Source organism: Strongylocentrotus purpuratus, unplaced genomic scaffold (genome assembly GCF_000002235.5).
Source record: "Strongylocentrotus purpuratus isolate Spur 01 unplaced genomic scaffold, Spur_5.0 spur5_scaffold_1, whole genome shotgun sequence".
Classification (NCBI taxonomy): Eukaryota; Metazoa; Echinodermata; class Echinoidea; order Camarodonta; family Strongylocentrotidae; genus Strongylocentrotus; species Strongylocentrotus purpuratus.
In genome coordinates this window covers 48325521-48345222 of record NW_022145594.1, presented here as the reverse complement: position 1 = coordinate 48345222, position 19702 = coordinate 48325521, and the positions used below count along the sequence as shown (strand labels likewise).

Below are 19702 nucleotides of genomic sequence, written 5' to 3'. Positions count from 1 at the left end.
CTATCATATCGCGGCTTGGGATATTCTTCTCTCACGTACAATTACTCTTATTGTATCCTCTCTTTCTCCCTCTCCCCCTCTCTCTCTTTCTCTCTCTGTCCATCTTTCTCTCTCACTCTCTCTATCAAACTTCCCCCTCTCTTTCTCTATCTTCATCTTTACCTCTCCCTTTCTATATATTCCACTTTCTCTCTCCACCTTCTCTCTGACTTCCAACCTTTTCTCTCTTCCTTCTTGATTCTCTCTCTCTCCCTCTCTCAATCTGATCATCTATTAATCCCTGTGCCTTTTTACCATCCTACAATGCAGTTTTTGAATAAAAAACTATTATATGCTAATGTTGGTATAGTCCACCTTCTCATCGTTCTCACAATACAAATAACATTTAGTCAAATTGTGTATGATATTCACTAAGAATTGGGGTTTTTGCTTTATATACATGGATTAAATGTAACTCTATTTCTGATGAGCTTATACAGTGGCTGTTGCTGGGATCAACAGAATTTAGAGGTAACGAGTCAGAACTTATATGTCATACTCACTGTTTGCTATATCCTGCTAAATGCGAAATAAATCATGGAATGAGACGTCGACTCCTCTCCTCATAAGTAGTTATCCAATTATAGCCGAGCTGAAAGGATTCTTATGTAAGATGTAAGATTACAGTTCAACTAAAAGTAACTGGCAACAAGTGACATGAGAGGTCTCTTCTAGAACGTGTTATAAAGGTGTTTACAATGTTTCTTTCGCAAGATAAGAGGAGAGTTTGTCTCCAGGCCATGAATCCGGGTTGACAGATGTACTGTGAAAACATGCAGTGTGTCGAAGAAAATGATCTAGAAATCAATCTAATGCGGATTCCCTTTGCACAAAATATGCTTCGTTCAATCAGATTGTCATGTTGAAGTGACGGATAACCCGTATGAAATGAAAGACATAGGCTGCGTAACTGTCTGTATTTCACCGTCTGGTGACTTGACATTGAGCAGGTACCTCATGCATATCAGTTGGATCATAATTATTATGGTCCAAAAACGAAACCAGAGGAAAATACATATAACTAGAACTAACGAACCAAACAAAAGAAAACATATTTCGATCTCGCTCATCCGTGAGTCGGTCTTGATGGGCATTGTGATGCAAATAGGGTATTCCGCTCAACAAGAAGAAACCCTAGTCTGTTGCCAGAAACTACTTTGACAATGGGAGGGGGGGGGGGGGGGGGGAGGGGACTTCAATATATCAACTGCCATTGTATCTGAGTACTTTTGCCACAATTCAATCATTATTTAAAATCTACTACACTAGCGAATCTAGAGAATTCCAAATTTCATCAACTCAGCTCTCAATTAACTTAAGAAAAAGATGATCATGGGGGACCAACGGGCACAGAGGGAGCAAGTAGCTACAAGTAGTACAGTGGGGCTTTAATTTGCGAAATAAACGCAGGCACTCAGATATAGCCCAATGCAGGGCTATACTCGTCTCAATGATACATATTTTGTGTAATACTTTTTCTCTGTACTAAATGTGGAACAAACTTATAATGATTATTTTGGCTTATTAATGTTTCAACCATGGACCATGCATGTTTATATATCGAAAATCTAATTGTGATGTATAATCTCAAAAGAAATTGAATATGTGTCTCTTTTTAATGTGGATTTGATAGTATTGAAGTGCCCGGCCCTTCAATGGCCATGCATATTGTTAAAACTTCCTCTTTCAATCTCTCTCGATCTCTCTCCCATTCTTAATTCATCGGTCTCGCTCTTTTCCATCTCTCTCTCCCTCACTCTTTCACCGCTCTCTCTTCTCTCCCTCTCTCATTATTTCCGTCTGCTCCCTCTTTCTTCCTTTCTCTGTCTCTCTCACATTCAAACCGCCAAAATAATGTATTAGGACGGTATGACAATATGACAAGACCAATCGCCCCAAAGCAAATGGGGATTTTCGTTCTATTGCGCTGACATCAGTTGTTATGAAAAGCCTGGAAAGACTGGTACTAGCTTGCAAAGCTGACAAGCTCAGTTTTCCCACTATTTGATGTTAACCAGTTTGTATATAATATGCAGTTGACAAACATGCTGTACAAACACTTAGATAAGGCAAGGCCGGTGTTTATGCCAGAGCAACTTGCATTGACTTCTAATCGGCATTTAACACTATAGAACCCCTTATCCTACTACAGAAACTTCAACATCTAAAATTTCAGCCCTCTCTATTGTAGCCTTTAGTCAAGGCACTCGTGCTGTTATTTCCCTAAACGCGCCTGAATACATAGACTAATCGCGCGACGACTGTGATCCGTGGGACGAGGTGCGTCAGCATGAAGCGGCTCGGTCCAGCGATCACTGCTGTACATAAAGCCACACTGCGTTAGTCTATTTTCAGACCCTGTTTGGCAGACAAGCAGCACGCGAGGCCTTGTCCAAAGGCTATCTCTATTGTGGCTGCAAATACCTCCTCCATGAAAGGACACAGAAGGTCAAAGTCAACGGTGTTCTCTCTGACGAACTTATCACAACAATTGGTACCCCACAATTAGGGTGTGCCCTCTCTACGACCCTGTACATCAATGAGGCTGTTTACACCGGCAGAGATAGCGGGCTAGACCGCGCTATCTCTGCGGTTTGGAAGGTACAACGTCGTTTAGGTCCGACCAACAGCGAGCCACGGCGAGCCAAAACGGCGTGCCACTGGAGCACCACTAATGGGGCTTTCACATATACACTCCGGGGCACGTACGGCGAGTAAAAACAGACATTTTGGGAATTTTCGGCCGGTGTCCGGCCGGCTACCGTAAGGATCCTACGGGCGCCGGAACAGTTTTTGAAGCCGTACGGGCGCCGTGGTGCTGAGTCGGCTGCTCCCAATTCTCCCGGCGTTTTTATCTGACCGTTAGGTCGTAAAGAGCCCGTGAAGGGCCCGTAGGGCACCTTACGGGTCCCGTGCGGGCTCCGGACGGTGTCCGGACGGGCCCCTCACGATTTTTGGGGGTCAATTCTCATGAAAAATCTTTACGGGAATCTTGAGGTGCGGATTTCAGAGGACACATAGTTCAGTGCACCGCACGGGACCCGGCCGGGCGCCTTAAGGACCCCGGCCGGTCCCCGGCAGGGCACCTTGAGGACCCCGGCCGGGTCCCGGCAGGGCACCTTCCGGGAGCCACGGGTGCACCTGCTCATCGGACGGAGCACGTAAGCTTACCGGCCGGCATCCTTACGTGCGCCTTGCATTTCACTCGACCAATTTTCACCGGGCACCTCCCGGGCGCCGCAGAATATGTGACCACACATGCCGTAGAAAAGAAAATCGGAAGGTTCCCGTACGGTCTCTAAATCCACGGCAAGCCGCCGGGTAGGGAAAATCGTACGGGGCCCGGTTTATATGTGACCTAGGCATTAGGGGGGTCCACGAGAGAGAGAGAGAGAGAGAGAGAGAGCGCGGTCTAGCACGCGCTAGACCGCGCTATATCTGATATCTGCCGGTTTGAAGCCGAGCTACGATAGCACGCCTGGAGTCATCGTTGTTGTTGTTGTTGGGGCTTAGATGGCGCTCTTCAATCTTGACAGATTATCTGCGCCACGGCGATCCTTGGTGCATGTTCATCTTTTCGAACTTGATCTTAGGGGAAAGTGGGGCATAATGGAACACTTAATTTCAAACTTGCAATATGACGTCATCAACGACACAAAAACAGTAAAAATAACAGTTTCGGATAGATGTTGTATGCACTTTATTATGTCAACGAAACGAAACCGACAAAAACCACGGTAAAATTGCAGAGAAACTCGAAACGAATTTTACAAAAGAAAAATCCAACTTGCCCCATCCCTGGGGCATAATGGCACTCCCCCCTGGGGCAAAATGGATCTCCGCATCCGTATTGCCCATCAGAACCCTAACGTTCTATATTGAGTAATGTACCTAATGTAACTTTAAGCAAACTTGGTGGGCAGAGCTGCATAATGAAAGCCTATAGTAGTTTCAAACATTTATGGGGCAAAACTGGAAAGGTAATCGTAATAAAGCCTGGTTTAAAAGTAGAAAATGTAGACTTGTAAAATGTGCACTACACTCTCAATTTCTTAGACTGGAATCTGGGTCACATTTTCGTTCTGATACAACCACTAGTCACGTAAACCAATTGCTAGGCACATACTTTGAATTCAGCTAACTTATACATCTAAAATTGGCTGGGAAACTAGAACAACTATCGATTTGTTTTATGAACCAACTACTTTCAGAATGGAACATGAAACATTGGTAAACAGGCCCCTATAAAAAGGGCGAAAACAGTATTTTGTTTATTTTTGTGAATTATTTTACAAGACAAAACAAAATTAGTAATGTTGATTTTTATTCCCTTTTATGCATTTGTTGTCTCTGTGCTATAATGTCACCATAATTAAAGCACCTACTGGCTCAACAATGAATGATATTTGGAAATAAAGAGTGGAGAACGTTTAACTTATAAAAATACAACAAGAAAATCCAAATATAATGATAAAAATACATATATGCATACACACAAGTGCACACGCACATTCACTCAACCATTCAGTCTTTAGGACCAACAGGGACACCATAACATTGGAGTGGTTTACTTTTTTACATTTTTATTTGAAGCCGTAAACCCTTGGCATTTGCTTAAGTCAAGCTTTCACAAGATATGTTATTTTCAATTGAGGCAAAACGGAACCCTGTTCCATTTTGTCCCGTACCTATATGGTCCATTTCAGGCGCGGATCCACGGGCCCAATTTTTCCGGCCCGGCTATGGCAAGCCCTTTGTGTAAAAACTAGATAAACTCTGTTTTTCTCAGATAAACTCAGTTTATCAACAGATAAACACAGTTTATCAGAAAAACTCAGTTTATCAGTTGATAAACTCAGTTTATCAGTTAATAAACTCAGTTTATCAAGAAAAACTCAGTTTATCAATGATAAACTCAGTTTATCAACAGATAAACAGAGTTTATCAACAGATAAACAGAGTGTTTATCAGAAAAACTCAGTTTATCAGTTGATAAACTGAGTTTATCATTGATAAACACAGTTTTTCTGATAAACTGAGTTTATCTAGTTTTTACACAGTGGGCTTGCCATAGCCGGGCCGGTAAAATTGAGCCCGTGGATCCGCGCCTGGTCCATTTTGCCCCAATGACATATTTTTTAATAAAAGTTTGCGTAGAAAATACCTGAAGCATAGTTGGCATGCAAACAGGCGAGTCTAACGTTGATATCTTTATGATTAATATATACAAATATTTGATTAGAATCGATACCAAAATTACCAAATTTCAGCCATATGAACATCCCCTTACTTTAGATCATGAGGCTGTCATTTTTTGGACGGGATCTTACTCCGATGTGCCTCACTGTAACCGGATGAAAATTCAGTGCTGAAATTATTTTGGCATCTTCTCTTCTTCAAAGAATTTGCACAGAGGGCGACCTTTTTTAACATATGCTAATTTCAAAGTTCCATTTTGCCCCCCCCGGGTCCGTTATGCCCCACTTTCCCCTATATGGCTCACTTTTACTGATGGGGGGTCTGTCTCTCCAGACTTCTGTTTTCGGAGTCATGACTTAATTGGCTCACCTGTCTCAGCGAAGTGCTACTGTGCAAGATTAATTATATTTAATTTCCCTTCACTATTAGTCGTGCATTTTAATCATAAGGATATATTCCTTATGATTTTAATACTGATGATATTCAAACATTTCAAATATAATTCTAATCATAATATACTCACAGAGGAAAAGGCACTAGATCTATATGAACATTTCAAATCTGTTTGTAGCTTTAATATAATCTAGGAGGAATCTAAAATCCGAAAAATTCCCTAATAATTTTACTAAATCTAACGTATTATATTTCAATCGTCTTTGCATTATCCTTCTTTCTCTTTCATATTTCTTGCATTGTAGTAAACAATGCTCTATTGTTTCTGAAACCTTACAATGGATACCGTCCATCTTCATGTTGATTAATAATGTGCTGATAATAATTTAATTTGCATTTCCCTAGTCTCAACTGATGTATTATTACTTCCTCCTTTCTATTAAAACCTTGAATATCTTCTGTTTTTGTGACATTTGGCTGAATTCGCCGGCATAATTGTCTTCCATTAATGAAGACTCCCATTGAAATTGCCATATCTCTTTATAAACTGAAGACATGTGATTTGTCAACTCTTCCTTTATGTATAGAATTTCTAGTTCTATGTTTTCTTTTCGCGCTTCTTTTTTGGCTAGAGTGTCTGCTATTTCGTTTCCTCGAACACCGAAATGGGAAGGTATATATATCCACTCAAAGTTTATCTCTATGTCTGACATTTGTAGTACTTTAATTGTGTACATAATATCAGCAACAAGGGTATTTTGAACTTTTTGGCTGCTTTAATTCTAGAGCCTGAATTGCTGACAAAGAGTCTGTCAGGAAAACTACTGACATTCCTTTACTATCTTCAAGCCATTCCGATGCCATCACTATCGCTACTAACTGTGCCCTCATTATGTTTATTGATGTTAACTTATAACTTCTCGTTATGCCCAATTCTGGTATATAAAAACCAGATCCAGTGCTTTTGTCCTCTAGTTTAGATCCATCAGTGTATATTTTTAAATTACCTTTCCATCTTGTATGTATTCTTTCTAATACACAGTTCTTCATATCTGGAATAGAACTTTGTTTTTTATTAATAATTGTTCTACACGCGGGGAATTTTATACTCATTCTATTTTGGTGCGATCTGAATCTGAATCGGTACAACTCAACACTCCGGGTTCGTAATAGCGCGCGAAATCTTTGACCGCTCTGACCTCATGACGTCACGCGTCATGGCAACAGGACCTCTCAAAAAAGGGGGTGCTACGATAGACCGCGCTATCTCACTGCGGTGTGGATCCGGCGAATGCCAATGGGCGGACCGTGGGTCGCGCTACGATAGCGCGATCCACGGTCCGCCCACGGTCCCCCCTTGCGGTGTGAACACGCCCAATGACTGTCAAATACCCCATCTGTTCCCATAATTAAATATGCAGATGATACAGTAATAGGATTGATCATTGAGTGAAAATGAAAATGAATTTGATTACAGAGCTACCATTTCCATGTTCGAAAATTGGTGTAGGGAACACCCATTTACTGCTGAACTCAAAGAAAACAAAAGAAATCGTTTTTGACTAAGGCAAAAGAAATGTTTTGAACCCATTGACAGACCTGCATACTTTAATGATGGTACCATTGAGAATGATGAAAGTTATATATACATAGGCACAGAAATCGACAATGAGCTGTCTTGGGAAGACAAGTCAATTAAAGTACACCCTAACATAATGCAACCAGCGTATGTATTTTCTTAGAAAGCTAAAGTACTTTCATGTGAACGTTAGCATTCTGTTTCTCTTTTACCACTCGATCATTCAGAGTACTATTACATTCGATTCCATTATCTGGTTTAAAAATGCAAAGCAAACAAAAGCTGAGAAGGGTTGTGATACAAGCCAGCAGAGAGAAGAGTTCTAAACGAGACAAGAACGATAGAGAATGTAAAAAACTATGTACCGGTAAAATACCTTATACACATGTTACACGAACGTGATTTTTTTAGTATACTTACTTATACTAGTGTACCCCCTACTGTTTTACTACATCAAGAAATAACTAGAAAAAGTTAAAATACCTACTTCAGATTAGAGAATATGAGAATAAAAGAAAAGGGAGGGTATATAAGAAGAGAGAGTGAGGGAGAGAGAGGAGAAGAAGAAGAAGAAGAAGAAGAAGAAGAGGAAGAAGAAAGAAAGTATAAAGTATATTCATCATGATCATGTATATTTAGTGTAAAAACAGGGCCTTAAGACTAAATCAGAAACGAGGTTGAACAAATTTCAGACAAACATAAACTATGTGTTTATTGTGAAGAAAAAAATACAATTCACATGCATTAGTACTTACGATTGTCAATGATATGTTGTCCTTGTGAGATTACTGTGAAGCAAGATTGTAAATGTAAATATGAATAATTATCCTCTATGGACAAAATAAATGAAATGAAATGAAATGAAATGAACGATAAAACCTTAATTTCAAATAAGAGCTCCAGCGATAAAATGAAAGAAGAAAAAAAAAAGAGGATTTTAACCCCAAATCGTGGGGGACATTTCACCATCTGAAAATTCATGGGGGGGGGGGACGCGTTCCCCCGCTCCCCCGGGATTGACGCCCATGACTGTGAAGCAAGATTGTAAATGTAAATATGAATAATTATCCTCTATGGACTAAATAAATGAAATGAAATGAAATGAAATGAAATGAAATGAAATGAAATGACATGACATGACATGAAATGAAATGAAATGAATGATAACACCTTGATTTCAAATGAGAGCTCCAGCTATAAAATGTAAACAACCCCCCCCCCCCCACAAAAATAATAATAATAATACAATAATAGTAATAATAATACATAAATCATTTCAGATTGAAGATTGCAGTTTTTGATATGAATATCTTGTCAGCCTCTAGACTTCAAATGTTTGATCACCAAGAGGAGTTATTATTATTTCAATTCTTATCACCTGCAAATCATTATTTCTTTACCTATTTATATATTTTTGATAACAAATTTCAACAAGACAATATAATGAACACATGGCTGTTTTGCATTGTGGTCCTGTAACAAATCATACAGTCCGATGAGTTAACATTGAAAATAATAATGCATACAGAGAAACTATATACTAATTGATGAACGAAATATCAATAAAAAGTGTACTTACAGGATGTACATGGAAGTAAGTCATTTAACATGGAACTAAAATTAATTAAAAACAGAATATGAATATTTATTCATAATATATATAAATGGTTTGGAATTGTAGGGAGGGGGGGGGGGGGGGAAATGACTTTAATTTAATATGAATAAGAGTAAAAGTTGAATTTCAATAATTTGAAAAGGGTTGTATAAATTTGTATAATCAGAATTGAATATATGTATACCTGTACATTAACAACTTTGTTCACCAGTATCCCTTCTTATAAATCTGTAAAGTTTAATTTTAGTAACACAATCCCTTAGAAGGTTATATTGTCAATCAGATTATATTCTCAGGCAACTACTTTTTCTGCAGTATGCATGCTATGTATGTACAAGTCCTTGTTTATATACACATCATATAATAAATACATTACTACTTAAGTCAAATTATATAAAGTTTATATCTACTGTGGCAGCACATTTCATCCACTAAGAACTTAAAGGTCGTCAGTTTCCATGCGTAGTAGGTCATAATCCGCTGACACCAGACTTGGTGGAAATACTATTAATGGGTGTACTAGTCTCGCACACAGCAAACAAATGTCCCATCAAGAAATTTGTTGGTAGTAATCAAAAGAAATTTCACAGAGTAGTTATTTTGCAATTGATCAATTATAACATTCAACATGCATTTCTTATTTTCATCTGCCTTTTCATACATGAAAATGTCCCATACGTCACACTAATTAATATTTATTTTGAATAATTAGCATAGGATTCCATAATCACACAGTTTTTTCAAAAAATAGGCTGCAAAGCCCTTTGAAGATTACCAGAAGAAAAAGGAGAATGAAAGGATCATAACAGTTACGGTTTCAGCTTTAAAATGACAAACATACAATTTGCAATATTTTACTGAGTTTTACTAGGGGAGGATGTCTTGAACGTGCTCACCCGATTCCGAAGGCTCTTCTTTGCTGCATGTGTTTTCACGTCGGATCAGCTCACCATTGGTTCTGTACCTCTTCTCGCACTGGGAGCATGTGGGAAGCTTACTCCCAACGCGTTTACGCCTGGTAGACAGCATCTTCTTGCATTGCCCACATCTATGGCGCGCGATCCCAACGTGTTTACTCATGTGTACAGAGAGGGCAAATTTAGAGGGATGTTTCTTCATACACTTGGGACAAGCATAAGAACTCTCGTCAAAATGTGTTTTCATGTGGGTATACATGGATGTAGAGCTAGTAAATGACTCATAACACTCAGAACATTGAAGATAATCTTCCTCAGGGTGTGCCGACTTGGTATGACTCCTCAGATCTCGCTTGAAATTGAATCCCTTATTACAGAAAGAGCACTGGAAGGGCTTTGGGGCAGTGTGTTTTCGCACGTGTTTATTCAGATTACTCTTGAGGTAGAATCCTCTATCACACTTTGGACATGGGTGAGGTCTAGGGGTGGTGTGTCCTTCCATGTGTTTCTGAAGATTACTCTTGGAGTAGAATCCTCTGTCACACTTTGGACATGGGTGAGGTCTAGGGGTGGAGTGTCCTTCCATGTGTTTCTGAAGATTACTCTTGGAATAGAATCCTCTGTCACACTTTGGACATGGGTGAGGTCTAGGGGTGGTGTGTCCTTCCATGTGTTTCTGAAGATTACTCTACGAGTAGAATCCTCTGTCACACTTTGGACATGGGTGAGGTCTAGGGGTGGTGTGTCCTTCCACGTGCTTGTTCAGATTACTCTTGAAGTAGAATCCTCTGTCACACTTTGGGCATGGGTGAGGTCTAGGGGTGGTGTGTCCTTCCATGTGTTTGTTCAGATTACTCTTGAAGTAGAATCCTCTATCACACTTTGGGCATGGGTGAGGTCTAGGGGTGGTGTGTCCTTCCACGTGCTTGTTCAGATTACTCTTGAAGTAGAATCCTCTGTCACACTTTAGGCATGGGTGAGGTCTAGGGGTGGTGTGTCCTTCCATGTGTTTGTTCAGATTACTCTTGAAGTAGAATCCTCTGTCACACTTTGGGCATGGGTGAGGTCTAGGGGTGGTGTGTCCTTCCACGTGCTTGTTCTGATTACTCTTGAGGTAGAATCCTCTGTCACACTTTAGGCATGGGTGAGGTCTAGGGGCGGTGTATCCTTCCATGTGCTTGTTCAGATTACTGTTGAAGTAGAATCCTCTGTCACACTTTAGGCATGGGTGAGGTCTAGGGGTGGTGTGTCTTTCCATGTGCTTGTTCAGATTACTCTTGAAGTAGAATCCTCTATCACACTTTGGGCATAGGTGAGGCCTAGGGGCGGTGTGTCCTTCCATGTGTTTCTGAAGATTACTCTTGAAGTAGAATCCTCTGTCACACTTTGGGCATGGGTGAGGTCTAGGGGTGGTGTGTCTTTCCATGTGTTTGTTCAGATTACTCTTGAAGTAGAATCCTCTGTCACAATTTGGGCATGGGTGAGGTCTAGGGGTGGTGTGTCCTTCCACGTGCTTGTTCAGATTACTCTTGAAGTAGAATCCTCTGTCACACTTTGGGCATGGGTGAGGTCTAGGGGTGGTGTGTCCTTCCACGTGCTTGTTCAGATTACTCTTGAGGTAGAATCCTCTGTCACACTTTAGGCATGGGTGAGGTCTAGGGGCGGTGTGTCCTTCCATGTGCCTGTTCAGATTACTGTTGAAGTAGAATCCTCTGTCACACTTTGGGCATGGGTGAGGTCTAGGGGTGGTGTGTCTTTCCATGTGCTTGTTCAGATTACTCTTGAGGTAGAATCCTCTATCACACTTTGGGCATGGGTGAGGGGGCGGTGTGTCCTTCCATGTGCTTGTTCAGATTACTCTTGAAGTAGAATCCTCTATCACACTTTGGACATGGGTGAGGTCTAGGGGTGGTGTGTTTCCGCACATGTTTATTCAGATTACTCTTGAAGTAGAATCCTCTGTCACACTTCGGACATGGGTGTGGTCTAGCTAGGGCGGTGTGTCTTTCCATGTGTGTCTGAAGATTGTTATGAAACATGAATTCCTTCTGACATTCAGAACACTTGAAAGGCTTCTCACCACTGTGTCCCCTCATGTGCTTCTTAAGAGTCTTTGCATACAGAAATTCTTCATCACACTCGCCACATTTCTGATGTTGTTGGTGTTTCTTCATGTGCTTATCGCGAGACTCCTTATACGTGAAAGCCTGATAGCACACAGAGCAGTCGTACTGCTTGACCCTAGAGTGGCTGTTCATATGCACTTTAAACGCTATTTCAGACTCGTATGACTTGTCACATGTGGTACACTGTCATCGCTTTCCGTGGTTGTATTCCTCCATATGCCTCACCAAATATTCTCTTTTCCAATATCCTCTATTACACTGTGGGCAGTCATAACGCCTTAGACCAGCATGGTTTTTGAGGTGTCCCCGTAGGTCTCTCTTACGTGTGAATTTATTATTGCACTCTGGGCATCTGAAATGCTTTCCAACTATATACATATGTCTTGTAAGTCCACATTCTGAAATGAACCCCCTTTCACATGAAGGGCAAGAATGTGGATATAGACCAGTGTGTTCTTGTGTTTGTTAAGGTTATACGTACGAGTGTATCCTTTCGCACATATCGGACATAATATGAACATGGGCCTTCCATTGCGGATTTCTATTCTTGGGGGCCTTTCTCCTCCCTCATCAGATTTAGAGGACAACTCTTCCTTACCCTTAGAATTCTGGCGAGGATGTTCCGCTACGACTGATCAATGAACAGGCAGATTTCTTTCTTGTGCATGCTCTTGAGGGGGTTGACTACATGAAGCAGAACAACAACGTTGATCTTTTTCTCTGTGTTTATCTTGATGTCTCCTCATAAGAGAATGCGGGTAGAATTTCTCTTCACACTCAAAATATTTGTGATATTTTTCATCGTTATGGATTCTCAAATGTTTAAAAAGGAGAGCTTTGGAGGGTAATCCTGCAAAACAAGTGGAGCAGCGAGCTACTTCCCCTTCTTTACTCTTGTTCCTAAGAACTCTTGCAAATTGAGATATGGCAGCAGATCTTAATTGATGTACGACCATAATATGGCAATGAATGCTCAATGCTCTGAACAGTATTTGCTCTGTATTCTCCATTTTCTTGCTTCACGTCTCTCAATAGAAGTTTCCTGAGTTCTGATTGGGGATCAATCGATGTCTTACGTTCACCCTCTCCCACTAGAAGGTTGTTTGGTCTGCACAGATCTGTAAAGGAAATAACAATTATAATATACATGTAACTCTTTTTATCAACACTTTTTATCATTTTTATATAATTGAAAATATTCATATAAATATGTTGTTTTTTGTTCTCTTGGGTTACTCTCAGAAGCCTGTCGGGATATTGGAACGAGTGTAGGCATTTCTGAGGAAGCAGTGGACGGTCCCTTGCTGATGTCATTATTCGTTGCAGGATCGATCTTGAGGGGTAATTCCAGGGGTGTGGTCACCGGTAGTAATTACTGGTGGAGGGGGGGGGGGGGGAGATAACAGCCGGACTGGTGGTAGGAGTGGTAGAAGATGACTAAAATGGTGAAATTATATCAATATGGAATAAGAGGTATCGGTTTAGATCTTTTTAAAATTATTGGTTACATCGTCATCAATTTGTTTCTATTGCTAATGTAACATCAAATTACCAAGAAATCAAATGTGGAGTACCTTAAGGATCCATATTAGGCCCATTACTGTTTATTTGTATATATCAATGATCTTCCTAGTGTGTCGAAAATGTTAAAATCAATTTTATTTGCCGACGATACAAGCATTTTTTTATCCAATCGAAATATACAATCACTTCAAGATATATCTAATCGAGAAATTAGGTTAATAAACACATGGTTTTCTGTAAATAAATTGTCAATTAATATAAGTTAGAAACATTACATGATTTTTACTAATAAAAAATGTGACACTGTATCTATTATTATTATTTCGTTGTGTAATACAGAAATTAAACAGGTCTCCTCACTTAAATTTCTTGGCATAACCATTGATAATAAGTTGAAATGGACTGATCATATAAATGCTGTTTGTAATGTATTATCGAAAAATATTGGTGTTATGTATAAATTAAAATCATTCCCTAAATGTATATTGAAGATGATATATAACAGTTTGATATTACCATTTTTGTATTATGGAATACTTGCATGGGGGAATGCACATGAAACCCATATAAGGAAATTAATTTTATTGCAAAAACGTGCAATTCGTACTATTTTTCATACTTCTTATCTTGCTCATTCACATCCACTTTTTAAAGAATTGAAAATATTGAATTTTACTGATATGTATAATTATCAATGTGCAATATTTATGTTCCAGTGCTATTTACAAATCCTTCCCAAATCACTTTTAAAACGTTTTATACTAAATTGTAATATACACCACTATAGTACTAGACATGCTGAGAATTTTCACTTGCCACTTGTACATACAACTTCATATAAACGTACAGTAATATTTAATGGACCTTGCTTATGGAGTACTATACCTCGTAAAATACGTGACTTGAAATTTGTTAACACTTTCAAACGTAAATACAAAAAATACTTGATGGACGTATATTGATATTAGCTACTAGGCGTTGTGGCGTGCGCCTGTAATCCAGCTATAAGTGGAAGTTACAAACTGATTCAGCCGAGGACGCAGGTTCGAAACTGAGTCACGTCTTTCGGATGGTGACGTTTAAAGGTCGGTCCCCAGACGTAAATAATCATATCTGATTGATACACGTCTGTAAAAACCCAATACACACACATACACACGCATATTTTAACGGTTGTTAAATTCATTATATTTTACATGTAATTGTTGTTTGGTTCACTTTTTATTACAGCTTAACTTTTTATATTTGATTACTTGGTCAGCCGCATACAAGGACCACCTCCTTTCTGGCTGCTACCAGCATTAGTAATTTCCTTTGCATTATTCATGTTTGTAAATTGATTCTGTGTATTTCTGTGTTTATCTATGTTAGTAATTGTAATTGTGTGAAACTTTGTATACTGCTTTTGTTTTACCCTGTATGTTTTTTATTGCTTGGCAAAATAAATTTAATTGAATTGAATAAGGCTTCAACCTCTCTCGGTACAGGTATATCAATTGTTCTCGTTTGGAGGTGATGTCTCGTGTAGAGTGCAACTACGCCTTCTGGTCGATCCTCTCTGGATCTTGAATGTAAGGTAAACTCTAATAATGCAAACATATCTAGTGGTATATCCGGGCTAAACCACGTTTCAGTGGTGGCTGCTATGTCCACCTTGTGTTCTTCGATGATTAGGGATAATTCGTCGAGCTTGTTCCTCAACGAAGGTTTTTTTTTCGGGGGGGGGGGGTTGGCGTGGTTATATTGTCTGCAAGGTATAGAATCGCAAAATATAAATCAAACGCTCGTGCAATACCTAGGGAGCCTTAATGTTACGACATTTCTATTACAAATAGTTTTGAACCTTCCCAACAACAAACCTAAATAATATTCCAAGTAGATTTTATTATCTAGTTATGAGAAGAAAACTGGGAAGAATTTTTTGCATTAGCCTTAGGCCTACGTATATGTCAATACATTGCGATATGAGGTGTATTTGAACTTAGCTGTGTTTGTGCATTTCAATACTTATAATAGTACATTTTTCTCGAAAAATCCACAATATTCCTCCCCGGTGATTTGAGTTCCCCACTACAGGCAACCATTTATACGCATTAAAGCGGATAGATATTCATTCGTTGTGATACATACTGGAATTCATACGAACTCCCTCGACTGAATAAAATCAGCTGACGGTAATTTAAAACCCCTGAGCTTCTGGAGGCTCCGCCCCCTGGGCCCCACGCCAATTCGAGACCTGCCAGTGTCACAAATAAGGTATTAAGATATGCTCAGCTGACGGTAATTTAATGTATAAAGCCCCTGAGCTTCCGGGGGCTCTGACCCCACGCCAATTCGTGATCTGCAAGTGTCACAAATAAGGTATCAAAATATGTTCATCTGACCGTAATTAAATGCCTATACTCATAACCTTCTGGGGGCTCCACACCTTGACCCCGGCCGGGGCTTCGCCCTTAGACCCCACGCTAATTTACGCTAAGCTCTACCTGATCGTAAATACCCCCCCCCCCCCCCCCACCAAATTAGAGAAACGTTCAGCGGGGCCTGCATGTAGGAGTGGGGTAATGCGGATTTTTCGTCTACATCCAGACGTTTTTTCTCATTTCGCCACTGCCGGTGTCACCATTACGTACCAATATTTGGCTCGCATAATTTCAAATTTGGCCCCCCCCCCCCAAAGAAATCGTGGATCCGCGCCTGCTTGGCATTACAGTAAAGCGTGAGCGCATGTCACCTTGCGCCCATGCTGGCCTGGCCGGGCATCCTTTAAACCCTAAACCCTCTTGAACTTCATAGAATACCAAGGTAATCAATCGCCCCTTGATAAAAACAATAATGTATTCATAATTATGTATCGATCGGCGTGAATACATTTAATATGAAAGTAGTTAATAGGGTGAGTGTTGAACGGTTGAACAACATTAATGCTATAGAATTATTTCCTGGACCTAAACAGATTTAGTTCTTTTAGTAGACCTCTGATCTACATTTCCACAGAATATAAATCAAGTTTCATTTAAAATTATTGCTTTTCTTCTTTTTCAAGGAATTAATTGTTGTATGGATTTCAAATGTAATTATGATTTGTATAAAGTTTGCTTAGTATATATTATAATGATATTTGTATTTTGTTGGAAAATGAAAACAAACAAATAAAATGAATGGATTTTTTTTGGAAAGAAAATCATATTTGGTTTGAATCAAGGAACATTAAATTTTTTGTCCATGTTTGCTTCCTCTGTGATTCGGCCTGCCCGAACACATTAAAAGGCAGTGGGTTTTCCATACTTGGAAGGCATATACAGTCATGTAGAAAGAATTATGGTAATGCCGTGATATAGCTTTTTTTGTGTCTCCCTGTATTTGTGAAGCTTTCTAGGCCCATCCTTTTCTCATGATCTTCTTCAGGACTCATGTATATAGTTGACAGGTTTATATTGAAGTTCATATCGGTGCTTTGTGTTAATCTGTATCATTCATTTCTGAGTGGTTCCTCAGCGAAATGTGGAGTGATCATTGATACTGTTTTGCGTATATGTGTGAGAATCACGTTATCTTGCTCCTATGCGTGTTTGTATTTAATTCCTATATTTGCTTTCTCTCTCCCTCTATCTAGCTCCCTCCCCCCTCTCTCTCTCTCTCTCCTTCTTGATTGTTCTCATCTTTCTCCGTCCAATTACACCACGTCCTTTTCCTCCTACTCACACTTTCCAATCCAATTCTCTCTCTCGTTTTCTGTGTAAAGCGCTTTGCCCTCTTTCTTTCTATCATGTTGCCCACCTCTTATCCGACTGATTCCAGTTTAGATGAATAAAGCTCTGAGGCGATAATTCTAAATGTACATGGCTTTCATAATTCTTTTATTCAATTTCTTGCAAAAAATCGCCTTCTGCTCTTTCTCAACAACAAGATAATTTTGAATTCAAGAGTTCAATCAGTTATAGATCGAACTTTTTCATTTAAACACATGAACTAAGACATTCTATTACCATTGTGTATTCTTCTGAAATTGCGTATATTTATGATTATGTAGACACATACAGTTAACACAATAAACCACTCTGATACAGTCAGTATGGATAAAAGTAGAAGGGAATATTACATTTCCTTCAATTTACAATTTCCCAGGCTTATGAGGAAAATAGCGACTAGTAAATATGTTATGTCTTGAAATGTCTGAACTTCTGAGAAATCTGAGTGTTGATTCTACATAGATATTTCCTGTTACAAATAGATATCTTAGGTCACGGTTGGTTCACTAAATTATTGATATCTCAATGATGAGACTTACTATGGTTAGTCTAGATGAAACACTATTTATGCTGATTAATCTCACAAAATAAAAGATAGAAATTGATGAATAATAACAATGTAATTGGATGAGCCGTATATATCTGTCCTGCCGGACAAATAACACCAACGTTAATGTTGTCCTCCTGGAGCTGACTATCGATTAGGTCTTAGAACAGCTAGCTGCACACACAAAAATATTTTACCAAATATAACAAAACATCTCAACTCAACGAACATAAAATCCATATAACTATGGATGTAGGTGTACGACATAACAAATATAACCTAATAAGTTGCTTATCACATATTGTAACAATAATTTAATCAAATGACATGCATTTAATATATTCTGTAATACTTACTGGTTAGATAAATGCATGGAATTGTTGTCTTTACAGTTACTGATGAGATAGTTACAAGCATTGTTTGTTCTTGCAACACATTCCATATTTCACTAGTCCTACTTAACACTCGTCACATGTATTTTTTGTTTACACTTTATTCACATACAAAAATTTACACTCTCATATATTTTTGCAAAATAAATTCAGATATAAAAAAACGTTTGTGGAAAGACGTGAATGAATGCAATGTGATTCCTCAGCTGAGAACAGTATACATGTATATATATATATATATATACATAGTCAATACATTCCAGATATCAACAAAAAGAGGGATTAACACTTTGCTTTTAGATGATTCCAGATTTTATCAAAGCAAGAACAACAATGTTTTAAATAAAAACAGCTCGAACAAAGAGAATATAACGTAACACACATTGAAAGATTGCACTTCTCTTTTCCATATTTAGGTGCACTACACACAAACTGGCAAATCATTACAACTCAGGTAATAATGGAAACGATTATTACAATATAGACATAAATGGAAATATATTTATAATAGAGTATAAATTGATAAGATGTAATGGTTTAAACATTGTACAGAAGCGATATATGTTTTATTAAATAAAACCAGTTGGAGTTGTTATTAAACAATCAACAGAGAGTTTGGATTTGTTCAAATTCACTTCAGTTCAGTTCGGTTTATTTCATATTTCAGGTTACACATTTTCAGCTTTATTTACAAGAAATTTAATGATAGTAACAGTACAGACGTATTTTGAATACATGTAAGTTCTAAAATATATCAAATCACTTTGATGTTTTTGTAGTTACTTGTAAATAAAGGACTTCAGTAAAATTGGAAATGAAGGAGCCCAAGTTAAAACATAGCTTGTTGCTTGTAGGCTGTATATTGTATACTGCAGATTGTATTGCATAGATTGATTTAAAGCCCCACTGCACTACTTGCGCCCTCTATATAGCAATCCATGCCAAATCGGTGCCTGTTGGTTCCCCATGATCCCCTTTTTTAAATGTTAATTGAGAGCTGATTTGATGAGATAACCACCTGTCAATGATCTTTCAGGGAGGTCTAATCCCTCCTGGCTAAACAGTGCAGACGGGATTTAACATAATAATCCATCTTCACCAGGAGGCCTCGTTTTTTTTTTATATTGATAATGAGGGCACACAAGGCGTCAGGCCTTTGCTTATCTTGGAGCTCCATATGCGCCAACTATAATTATAAAGTTATTCATCAAAAGTATTAAGACAGGGTAAAGGGTACTTGCTCCCTCTATATAGAAAACTTCCCCAATCGGTGCCTGTTGGTCCCCCATGATCCTCTTTTTCTTATGTTAGTTGAGAGCTGAGTTAATGAGATAGCCACCTGTCAGTGACCTTGGTGTGTGGTCTAATCCCTTCTGGCCCAGTAGTATTGACGGTCTTTAAGATACTGTACACATTTTAACTCTAATGATCCTTCAATTAGTATACTAGTAATTAGTTATTTGGGTAGACTGGTTACGTCCACATTCGACAGGTTTCATCTTCAAGGCCGTAGTAGTCTGCTGCCATCACGTGGTCTAATGAGGGTCACCTTCTAATGTGTTCAAAATGTTGCTACGTTGTAGCTTGATGGCGAACCACATTTTATTCATCACCATTGA

General features: G+C 38.9%; 3 protein-coding genes across 3 annotated transcripts; all 3 read right to left on the bottom strand.

Moving 5' to 3' along the window:
- Positions 1-9692: 9692 nt before the first annotated feature.
- Positions 9693-10412, bottom strand: LOC115921409 (oocyte zinc finger protein XlCOF15-like). Its single transcript, XM_030978873.1, has one exon. It carries the CDS (start codon positions 10410-10412, stop codon positions 9693-9695), a length of 720 nt encoding a protein of 239 aa, XP_030834733.1.
- An 18-nt stretch (positions 10413-10430) lies between these two features.
- LOC115921408 (zinc finger protein 239-like) lies at positions 10431-11504 on the bottom strand. Its single transcript, XM_030978872.1, has one exon. The coding sequence runs from the start codon at positions 11502-11504 to the stop codon at positions 10431-10433; it is 1074 nt and encodes a 357-aa protein (XP_030834732.1).
- A 37-nt stretch (positions 11505-11541) lies between these two features.
- LOC115921407 (protein krueppel-like) lies at positions 11542-12000 on the bottom strand. Its single transcript, XM_030978871.1, has one exon. It carries the CDS (start codon positions 11998-12000, stop codon positions 11542-11544), a length of 459 nt encoding a protein of 152 aa, XP_030834731.1.
- Between the last annotated feature and the right edge of the window lie 7702 nt (positions 12001-19702).

What these genes read in the sequence shown, in the direction of transcription:
- LOC115921407 (XM_030978871.1), bottom strand. Translation starts at nt 12,000, where the DNA reads ATGAACAGCCACTCTAGGGTCAAGCAGTACGACTGCTCTGTGTGCTAT.
- LOC115921409 (XM_030978873.1), bottom strand. Translation starts at nt 10,412, where the DNA reads ATGGAAGGACACACCACCCCTAGACCTCACCCATGTCCAAAGTGTGAC.
- LOC115921408 (XM_030978872.1), bottom strand. Translation starts at nt 11,504, where the DNA reads ATGGAAAGACACACCACCCCTAGACCTCACCCATGCCCAAAGTGTGAC.